Raw genomic sequence first — 10,928 nt, 5'->3', positions numbered from 1 at the left:
ACACACAATTGTGTGTATATATGTATATATGTATATATATATACATATATAAACAGAGGGTGAGAGACAGCAAGAGGAGCAAACGAGAACTAGAGGGAAAAACCTGAACCAAAAGATAAAGATATATATTTATCACACTTCCTAATTCGTACTTTATGACTAACAGTGACAGCCTTTAACAAATAATGTGAAATTTAACAACAGACTCAACGTGAAGGATTTTTTTATCTCTCTTTTGGAATAAGTAGATATATATCTGTACAAACAGAACCTATGAATTCAATGACTGAAATTCTATGTAAGTGTGAATGTGAGAAATAATGACAGATTCAATGCCAAGATTTTCTTATATAATAAGTAGATTTATATATATTTATTGAGTCTATGGGTTAAGTGGAGTGAAATTCCTATGTAACGATATAAAATAAAACTTATAACACCATCTTCATCAAGAAACACAACAGGATAAAAAAATAATAATAATAATAATAATAAATAAATGAATAAATAAAACACTTAAAAGGGAGACAGTCATACTAATAGGATCTGCTTCTGCTCTAAGACTCTTCGCGCAAGTCCAAGGTAGTTGTTAAAGGAGTTGGAAGGCCGTTTTAGGGCGGGACTTGTGACGTCACGCCCCTTACTTGTGACGTCAAGGGCTCTACGCTATAAAAGACGAGCGTGTCCCTCAGCCAAACAAGAAGTCGATTCCCATTCGCTACAATCATGAGGGCTCTGGTAAGTGTTTTGAGTGGTCTATAGGCGTGTAACTGTGAAGACGTGTGGTTTTGCTGAATGTTGTTTTTGTTTAGTGATATTTATCTCGAAGGAATCCATATCATTTAGCTTTCCAGAAAATTAGAAGTGTTTTCGAAGAAAAAGTTCGAATAAAGATATATATATATAATTTATAAAATAAAATATAGGCACATTTCCCTTTATTTTAAACGCAGTGTGGTATTCTTAGCTTTGGTAAATTGCCAACAGATATGTGCAAACAGTGACAACGATATGTAACATAATTTTCCAGGTGCTTCTGGTCGCTGTATCCTGTTGCTCAGCACAGCTGGTGCTGCCGTACGCGGCGCCCTGGGTGCTGCCTCAAGCGAAGCTGATCACTACCCCTGAGGTCAAGACTGACCTCAAGACCGTTCCTTTGGTCTCCCCTTACGCCCACCCCTTCGGACATCCCTTCGTGGCTTCCCCCTATGCCTTCCACCACGCTGCCTACCCCTATGGAGCCTACCCCTACATCTTCAACGCCGACAATACTCTCAAGGCCACAGAGTTCCCCTACATTTACCAAAAGCCAGAACAGGAGCCAGCTGTAGAAGAGGCACGTCGTCGTCGCCGCGACGTCGAGATCCCCCTCCCATACCTTCACGCCGTGCCCACCGTCACCAAGCACACTGTGGAGACCAAGCAGTTCGAGCCGGTCGACGCCAACACCCCCGCCGACACCACCAAGATCGAGCTCACCACCAAGGAGCATGAGATCTCCGTGCCCGCCGTCAAGTACGTGCAGCCCGTGGTCAACGTCAAGCCCGTCACCTACACTGCTCTCTCCCACGCCGTCCTTCCCTACTCCAACGCCCTTCCTTACACCCACGCCCTTCCTTACACCCACGCCCTTCCTTACACCCACGCCCTTCCCTACGCCCACGCTCTTCCATACGCTCACTACCCTGGCCTCGTCGGCGCCCCCGTCATCAAGCTTGACGAGGAGTAACTCCAACTTTCCTGTCGTCCTTAATCTTCCTCACAAAAAAACGACACTCTGATGGAAATTCATCTGTTGGATTCGTGTCCGAATCAAATATACACGATGTGTTTACCAATCTGAGTGAAATGAAAGAAAATAAAGTTCAGATAACAGTTCCCGAAAATACTAAATAAAAAAAATCTGTTGAAAATTACAAATGCTCAAGAAAAACATTCTTTTTCGAAATAAAACCATTAAAATCACATGAAATATTTTTATCTTATTCCCTAAAAATGTTCTCTGGCAAATACTCTTGACTTAAAATCTATATGGAATTCGCATATTGCAACACAATTATAAGCATAATTCTGAATGGTAGAAAAACCCACAGTTTACAAAAGAAATTTATTGAAAAAGGAGAAACTAGTTTAGGTATCGTCTTGATTTAATCTTCAGGTCTCATTCCTATGTTTTTTTGTTTTTTTGTTTTTTTATCATTTGCATAATTCTGTTGGAAATGATATTCATCCACAGTTATCAATTAACACAATACATATAGAATAACATGACTTCGACCTATACGCATTTAATACATAACATTGTCATTGACTTTTGTTTCAAATTTATGTATTGAACCCTCCCTTGTGTGCACGACCCTAAGGTGCAAACAAACTATGAGTATATGAGTTTCTCAAACTAGTGTGTATACTGCATATATATGTATACATATGTATATATACATGTATATATACATACATGTATATACATAGCTATAGACATTGACATGGATATAGACAGATCATTACGTGATTTACCTATCCATTCTTCCTGACTGATACTTGAGACCTGTTTGGATGTATGTGTGCTGTGTCTGAGCTTCAATTGCTAAAATAAGACTGACCAATAAACAACTAGATATACTTTTTTCAAAATCTTTAAAACTCGTGTTTGAAGTAACAGGTTCCTCATCACACATTCCGGATATCATATAAGGCTTTTACATCCTATGTGAAATACTTAAGTCTGAAAGAGGAAAATAGTACGATATCTACTGATATTGAAGAAAGTATTTAATTGTCTATATTTCCCTTGAACCAATCAATTCCCCAGGGGATATAAATAAAAAGAACAAGAGGTTAGCTCATGATATCAGGAGAGAATTTAACTGAGATACTATAATTCAAATGAGAAGAAACCTCGGACAATATATATAAACTCGTGACGTGTGCCCGTCTGCAAACTTTCATATCCAAAACGATTATAGATTTTCATATCAATCCTTTCACAGGTAATTTGACCCCCTCCCCCCCTCTAATTCCTTGAATTGCTTAACGTCTGAATAAATGAGTGATAGTAAAGATAATAATAGCTAGAATGATTGTTTTAAATAATAACTTAAAATAAATGTATTTGAATTCGACGCTTTTATCGAAAGTTTGAAATCGATTTTTTCTTCTTGCTCTCTTTCATGGGGCTTGCCCAGAATGTCCGAAAAACGCCCATTTTATTTGACGAAAATCCATTTTTTTTTTTTCATTTATAAGCTGATTTTACTAATATATGTAGTTATCTGTTAACTAAACTTCAATATCACGTTTACTCAGGAGAGAACATATCAACTTTCAAACCAATCGCTGCTCGTGAGTTCTTACAGAGGCTTATGAAAGTCATTAGAACATGACTAATAACAAATGTACATTCAGTTTATTACTTACATCGTAAGACGAAAAGAAATGCCCTGGAGGATGTACTTGGGCGTGGCTTTGTGACGTCATCGTCCACAACGTATATATAGCAGAGGCATCGCAGTGTTCAGGAGAAGGACACATTCGCTCGAAAGATGAAGGCTCTGGTAAGAATAGGAATATTCCAATCACAAAGGATTTGAAACAAGTGTTAAACTGCTTTCAATTCGGTGGAAAAAAAAAAAAAAAAAAAAAGAAAAAGAAAGCATTTCCACAGTTCATTTTCCAAATTTATATTGTTTACTTCTGAATATAAGGGAGATAAGTCTTGCATATATGTAGTATAAAAGAAAATCATGTGCCAGTCGATGTGAGAACTGAACGGTGTGTGTATATATAGTAAACTATTCTTATTTTCGTAAGACATTATTTGAGCGTAGCGCTTGTATCCACAATGTTTTTGTTTCCAATAGGTGATTCTGGTCGCTGTATCCTGTTGCTCAGCACAGCTGGTGCTGCCGTACGCGGCGCCCTGGGTGCTGCCTCAAGCGAAGCTGATCACTACCCCTGAGGTCAAGACTGACCTCAAGACCGTTCCTTTGGTCTCCCCTTATGCCCACCCCTTCGGACATCCCTTCGTGGCTTCCCCCTATGCCTTCCACCACGCTGCCTACCCCTATGGAGCCTACCCCTACATCCTCAACGCCGATGATACTCTCAAGGCCACAGAGTTCCCCTACATTTACCAAAAGCCAGAACAGGAGCCAGCTGTAGAAGAGGCACGTCGTCGTCGCCGCGACGTCGAGATCCCCCTCCCATACCTTCACGCCGTGCCCACCGTCACCAAGCACACTGTGGAGACCAAGCAGTTCGAGCCGATCGACGCCAACACCCCTGCCGACACCACCAAGATCGAGCTCACCACCAAGGAGCACGAGATCTCCGTGCCCGCCGTCAAGTACGTGCAGCCCGTCGTCAACGTCAAGCCCGTCACCTACACTGCTCTCTCCCACGCCGTCCTTCCCTACTCCCACGCCCTTCCTTACACCCACGCCCTTCCTTACACCCACGCCCTTCCTTACACCCACGCCCTTCCTTACACCCACGCCCTTCCCTACGCCCATGCTCTTCCATACGCTCACTACCCTGGCCTCGTCGGCGCCCCCGTCATCAAGCTTAACGAGGAGTAACTCCAACTTTCCTGTCGTCCTTAATCTTCCTCACAAAAAAACGACACTCCGATGGAAATTCATCTGTTGGATTCGTGTCCGAATCAAACATACACGATGTGGTTACCTATCTGAGTGAAATGAAAGAAAATAAAGTTCAGATAACAGTTCCCGAAAATGCTAAATAAAAAAAGTGTTGAAAATTACAAATACTCGAGAACAAAAACATCCTTTTTCGAAATAAAATCATTAAAATCACATGAAATGTCTCTATCTTATTCCCTAAAAATGTTCTCTGGCCAATACTCTTGACTTAAAATCTATATGGAATTCTTACGAACTGAAATAATCTCACGATAAATACTACATGAAAACGTTAATGATAAAAGATACCCCATAGTCATTTCTTACTGATAATTTGTGGCATTTTTACCCTTTACTTTCATTGTTATCCGCATATTGCTACAAAACTATAAGCATAATTTTGAATGGTAGAAAAACCAACAATTTACAAACGAAATTTATTGAAAAATGAGAAACTAGTTTAGGTATCCTCTTGGATTTAATCTTCAGATCTCATTCATACGATGTTTTTTTGTTGTTGTTGTTGTTGTTTTTTATTAATTGCATAATTCTGTTGGAAATAATATTCATACACAGTTATCAAAATGTACACAATACATATATAATAACATGACTTCGACCTATACGCATTAAATACATAACATTGTCATTGCCTTTTGATTCAAATTTATGTATTGAACCCTCCCTTGTATGCACGACCCTAAGGTGTAAACAAACTATGAGTATATGAGTTTCTCAAACTAGGGTGTGTGTGTGTACTGCATATATATGTATACATGTGTATATATACATGTATATATACATACATGTATACATACATACATGTATATACATAGCTATAGACATTGACATGGATATAGACAGATCATTACGTGATTTACCTATCCATTCTTCCTGATTAATACTTGAGACCTGTTTGGATGTATGTGTGCTGTGTCTGAGCTTCAAAAGCTAAAATAAGACTGACCAATAAACAACTAGATATACTTTTTTCAAAATCTTTAAAACTCGTGTTTGAAGTAACAGGTTCCTCATCACACATTCCAGATATCATATAAGGCTTTCACATCCTATCTGAAATACTTAAGTCTGAAAGAGGAAAATAGTACGATATCTACTGATTAAGCATATATATATATATATATATATATTGTGCAGGGTTTGGTGATGGTTTCCCTTATTTTTGTCTTGTGTGCGAAGTGTGAGAGTGCGTGCGTGCTTGTGTGCGTCAGCGAATCATTTGGTTTACCCGGACGACCCATTCCCCTTGCTTCGAACCCGAAGAAAGCCATGGTCGGTGGTCGCCGTTATATGGTCAGCCACTTGGCTCCGAACTCCACACCGATAAACATTGTATGTATATCTCTATATATATATATTTTTTTTTTTTTTTTTTTTTGTGAAAATTGTGTTAATAAAATGTAACAAATGAAACTGAAGTGATTTAGTGATAATATAAGTGATTTATTTTAAATGGTTTTCACTTTCAGCCTACTTAATTTAGGTATAAGGTGGACTAATCTCAGGCCGCATTACGTGTCTGCAAGCCGTGCCTGTGTACTCTGGCTGCATAGCATACGGTGGCTGTATAACGTGGCAGGATATCGTGGCTGCATACTTATGAGTATCTGGCTGTAATATCCCGGTCCGCAGAATCCTGGGCCGTATGACCCCGGACCACTTGACCCAGGCTGGGATAGTGTTTACAAGATTTTCTTTGATTTTGATGTGTAAATAAGACCTGTGTGAATATATATGAAAATATATATATTGAAGAAAGTATTTAATTGTCTATATTTCCCTTGAACCAATCTATTCCCCAGAGGATATAAATAAAAAGAACAAGAGGTTAGCTCATGATATCAGGAGAGAATTTAAGTGAGATACTATAATTCAAATGAGAAGAAACCTCGAACATATATATATAAACTCGTGACGTGTGCCCGTCTGCAAACTCTCATATCCAAAACGATTATAGATTTTCATATCAATCCTTTCACAGGTAATTTGACCCCCCCCCCCCCTCCAGTTCCTTGAATTGCTTTCTCCCTATCTCTCTTTAGAAATAGAACGTCTGAATAAATGAGTGATAGTAAAGATAATAATAGCTAGAATGATTGTTTTAAATAATAACTTCAAATAAATGTATTTGACTTCGACGCTTTTATCGAAAGTTTGAAATCGATTTTTTCTTCTTGCTCTCTTTCATGGGGCTTGCCCAGAATGTCCGAAAAACGCCCATTTTATTTGACGAAAGTCCATTTTTTTCACTTTCATGTTGGTTTTACTGATATATGTAATTATCTGTTTCTTACTAAATAATTTGTGGCATTATTACCCATTATTTTCATTGTTATCCGCATATTGCTACAAAACTATACGCATAATTCTGAATGGGAGAAAACCCCACAATTTACGAACGAACTTTATTGAAAAATTAGAAACAAGTTTAGGTATCCTCCCGGATTTAATCTTCAGGTCTCGTTTCTACGTTTTTTTTTTTTTTTTTTTTTTTTTTTTTTTTTGTGTGTGTTTTTTATCATTTGCATAATTCTGTTGGAAATAACATTCATCAACAGTTATCAATATTTACACAATACATATAGAATAATATGACTTCGACCTATACGCATTAAATACATAATATCGGCTGCTTGTAACCACTATTTACTATTGACTTTTGATTCAAATTTATGTGTTGAACCCTCCTCCCTTGTGTGGACGACCCTAAGATGTAAACAGATTATGAGTATATGAGTTTCTCAAACTAGTGTGTATGTGTGTGATGCATATATATGTATACATGTGTATATATACATGTATATATACATACATGTGTATATATACAGCTATAGACATTGACATAGAAATAGACAGATCACTACGTGATTTACCTATCCATTCTTCCTGAATGATACTTGAGACCTGGTTGTATGTATGTGTGCTGTGTCTGAGCTTCAATTGCTAAAATAAGACTGACCAATAAACAACTAGATATATAATTTTTCCCCCTTTCCCCTTTCAAAATTTTAAAACTCCTTTTACAGGGGAAATTTGGGCCCCCCCCCCCCCCCCCCCCAAAAAACTTTCTCACTATCTGTCTTTAGAAATATAACGTCTGAATAAATGAGCGATAGCAAAGATAAAAACTAGAATTAATTTTTTTCAATAAAAATAAATTTAAAAAATTTTATTTAACCAGCTTTTATCGAAAATTTGAAATCGATTTCTTCCTTTCTCTCTTTCATGGGGGGTTTCCCAGAAAATTTCCCAAAAAAACCCCCTTTTTTTTTGACGAAAATCATTTTTTTTTTTTTTTTTCTATTAATTATAATTTTTTGTTAAATAAAAATTCCCTAACAGTTTTTCAAAAGAAAACAATTTTTTAAAGAATTAATTTGACTTTTTGACCTTTTAAAAACATTAAAATTTCAAAAACAAAAATTCATTCCTTTTATTCAAATTTAAAAAAAAATGCCCGGGGAAACCCTCCTTTTCCCCTTTGTTCACGAAAAATAAATTAAAAAAATATGAGTTTAAGGGGGGTTCCCCAAAAATAAAGGGGGGGGTGTGGTATTTACTTTTCAATTTATAATGTTTAATTTTTGTAAAAAAAAAAAAATTGTTTTTTTATTTTTAATTTTCTTTTTATAAAAAATTTTTTGTATAGAATTAAAAAAAAAATTAGACAGAAACAAATTTTTTTTTTAAAAATTTAAAAAATTTTTCCATTTTTTCCCAATTTTTACTTTTGAACCTGTTTTTTTTAAAAGGGGATTTTTGTTTTTCCCCGTTTTCGAGGGTTCAATTGCCTAAAATAAGGACTGACCAATAAACAACAAAATTACTTTTTTTCCCCCCCCTTTAAAACCCCCCCCCTTTTACAGGTAATTTGGGGCCCCCCCCCCCCCCAGTTCCGGAAAATTTCTTTCCAAACCAAAAAAGGGCCCCTTTTGAAAATCGTCTGTATAAATTAGCCCTAGCAAAAGAAATGTAGAAAGGTTTTTAATAAAAAATAAAAAGAAAATAAAAGGAGGACTTCCCCCCTAAAACGGGATTAAATAACCCCCCAAATATTTCCCCGGGGTCCCTTTAACCCCCCTATTTCCCTTTTGCCCCCCTTTTGTTCCAAATTTAAGTGCCTTAACCCCCTCCCTTGTGTGGGGCCCCCCCTAAGGTTTTAAAACCCCAAACCTTTGATAAAATTTTTCCCCCCAAACCCAGGGTTTTGTTTGGTTCTGCCAATAAATTAACATGTGTTTAAAACTAATGAAATTTAAAGGAAAATAAAAACAGAAAAACATTCCCCTGAAAAAACCAAAAAAATTTTTTGAAAAAAAATACTTGAAAAAACCTTTTTGAAAAAAATTATTTCCTGTGTCCCCACTTAAATTCCCCCAAAAAGCCCGGCCAATAAACAACTAGATATACTAATTTTCCCTTTCTTTCAAAATCTTTAAACTCCTTTCACAGGTAATTTACCCCCCCCCCCCCCTCCAGTTCCTTGAATTGCTTTCTCACTATATCTCTTTACAAATATAATGTCTGAATAGATGAGCGATAGCAAAGATAATAGCTAGAATTATTGTTTTAAATAACAATCAACTGAAATAAATGTATTTGACTCCGACGCTTTTATCGGAAGTTTGAAATCGATTTCTTCTTCTTGCTCTCTTTCATGGGGCTGGCCCAGAATGTCCGAAAAACGCCCATTTTATTTGACGAAAATCCATTTTTCACTTTTAAGATGATTTTACTAATATATGTAGTTATCTGTTAACTAAACTTCAATATCACGTTTACTCAGGAGAGAACATATCAACTTTCAAACCAATCGCTGCTCGTGAGTTCTTACAGAGGCTTATGAAAGTCATTAGAACATGACTAATAACAAATGTACATTCAGTTTATTACTTACATCGTAAGACGAAAAGAAATGCCCTGGAGGATGTACTTGGGCGTGGCTTTGTGACGTCATCGTCCACGACGTATATATAGCAGAGGCATCGCAGTGTTCAGGAGAAGGACACATTCGCTCGAAAGATGAAGGCTCTGGTAAGAATAGGAATATTCCAATCACAAAGGATTTGAAACAAGTGTTAAACTGCTTTCAATTCGGTGAAAAAAAAAAAAAAAAAAAAGCAAGCATTTCCACAGTTCATTTTCCAAATTTATATTGTTTACTTTCTGAATATAAGGGAGATAATTCTTGCATATATGTAGTATAAAAGAAAATCATGTGCCAGTCGATGTGAGAACTGAACGGTGTGTATATATAGTAAACTATTCTTATTTTTCTTAAGACATTATTTGAGCGTAGCGCTTGTATCCACAATGTTTTTGTTTCCAATAGGTGATTCTGGTCGCTGTATCCTGTTGCTCAGCACAGCTGGTGCTGCCGTACGCGGCGCCCTGGGTGCTGCCTCAAGCGAAGCTGATCACTACCCCTGAGGTCAAGACTGACCTCAAGACCGTTCCTTTGGTCTCCCCTTACGCCCACCCCTTCGGACATCCCTTCGTGGCTTCCCCCTATGCCTTCCACCACGCTGCCTACCCCTATGGAGCCTACCCCTACATCCTCAACGCCGATGATACTCTCAAGGCCACAGAGTTCCCCTACATTTACCAAAAGCCAGAACAGGAGCCAGCTGTAGAAGAGGCACGTCGTCGTCGCCGCGACGTCGAGATCCCCCTCCCATACCTTCACGCCGTGCCCACCGTCACCAAGCACACTGTGGAGACCAAGCAGTTCGAGCCGATCGACGCCAACACTCCCGCCGACACCACCAAGATCGAGCTCACCACCAAGGAGCATGAGATCTCCGTGCCCGCCGTCAAGTACGTGCAGCCCGTGGTCAACGTCAAACCCGTCACTTACACTGCTCTCTCCCACGCCGTCCTACCCTACTCCCACGCCCTTCCTTACACCCACGCCCTTCCTTACACCCACGCCCTTCCTTACACCCACGCCCTTCCCTACGCCCATGCTCTTCCATACGCTCACTACCCTGGCCTCGTCGGCGCCCCCGTCATCAAGCTTGACGAGGAGTAACTCCAACTTTCCTGTCGTCCATAATCTTCCTCACAAAAAACGACACTCTGATGGAAACTCATCTGTTGGATTCGTGTCTGAATCAAACATACACGATGTGTTTACCAATCTGAGTGAAATGAAAGAAAATAAAGTTCAGATAACAGTTCCCGAAAATGCTAAATAAAAAAAGGGTTGAAAATTACAAATACTCAAGAACAAAAACATCCTTTTTCGAAATAAAATCATTAAAATCA

The 10,928-nt window shown here is 38.1% G+C and overlaps 3 protein-coding genes across 3 annotated transcripts; all 3 read left to right on the top strand.

Annotated features, from left to right (window-relative positions):
• The first annotated feature begins 682 nt into the window (after positions 1-682).
• On the top strand, positions 683-1,965 carry LOC125043224. Its single transcript, XM_047639227.1, has 2 exons — positions 683-738; positions 1,031-1,965. Exons 1-2 carry the CDS (start codon positions 727-729, stop codon positions 1,727-1,729), a joined length of 711 nt encoding a protein of 236 aa, XP_047495183.1. The 5' UTR covers positions 683-726; the 3' UTR covers positions 1,730-1,965.
• A 1,537-nt stretch (positions 1,966-3,502) lies between these two features.
• Positions 3,503-4,814, top strand: LOC125043266. The gene is made up of 2 exons (XM_047639275.1): positions 3,503-3,554; positions 3,861-4,814. Exons 1-2 carry the CDS (start codon positions 3,543-3,545, stop codon positions 4,575-4,577), a joined length of 729 nt encoding a protein of 242 aa, XP_047495231.1. The 5' UTR covers positions 3,503-3,542; the 3' UTR covers positions 4,578-4,814.
• Positions 4,815-9,643: 4,829 nt separating this feature from the next.
• On the top strand, positions 9,644-10,928 carry LOC125043258. The gene is made up of 2 exons (XM_047639268.1): positions 9,644-9,695; positions 9,994-10,928. The coding sequence occupies exons 1-2, from the start codon at positions 9,684-9,686 to the stop codon at positions 10,690-10,692; spliced, it is 711 nt and encodes a 236-aa protein (XP_047495224.1). The 5' UTR covers positions 9,644-9,683; the 3' UTR covers positions 10,693-10,928.

Source organism: Penaeus chinensis, chromosome 33 (assembly GCF_019202785.1).
Source record: "Penaeus chinensis breed Huanghai No. 1 chromosome 33, ASM1920278v2, whole genome shotgun sequence".
Lineage (NCBI taxonomy): Eukaryota > Metazoa > Arthropoda > Malacostraca > Decapoda > Penaeidae > Penaeus > Penaeus chinensis.
This window is presented reverse-complemented; position numbering and strand designations above follow the sequence as displayed.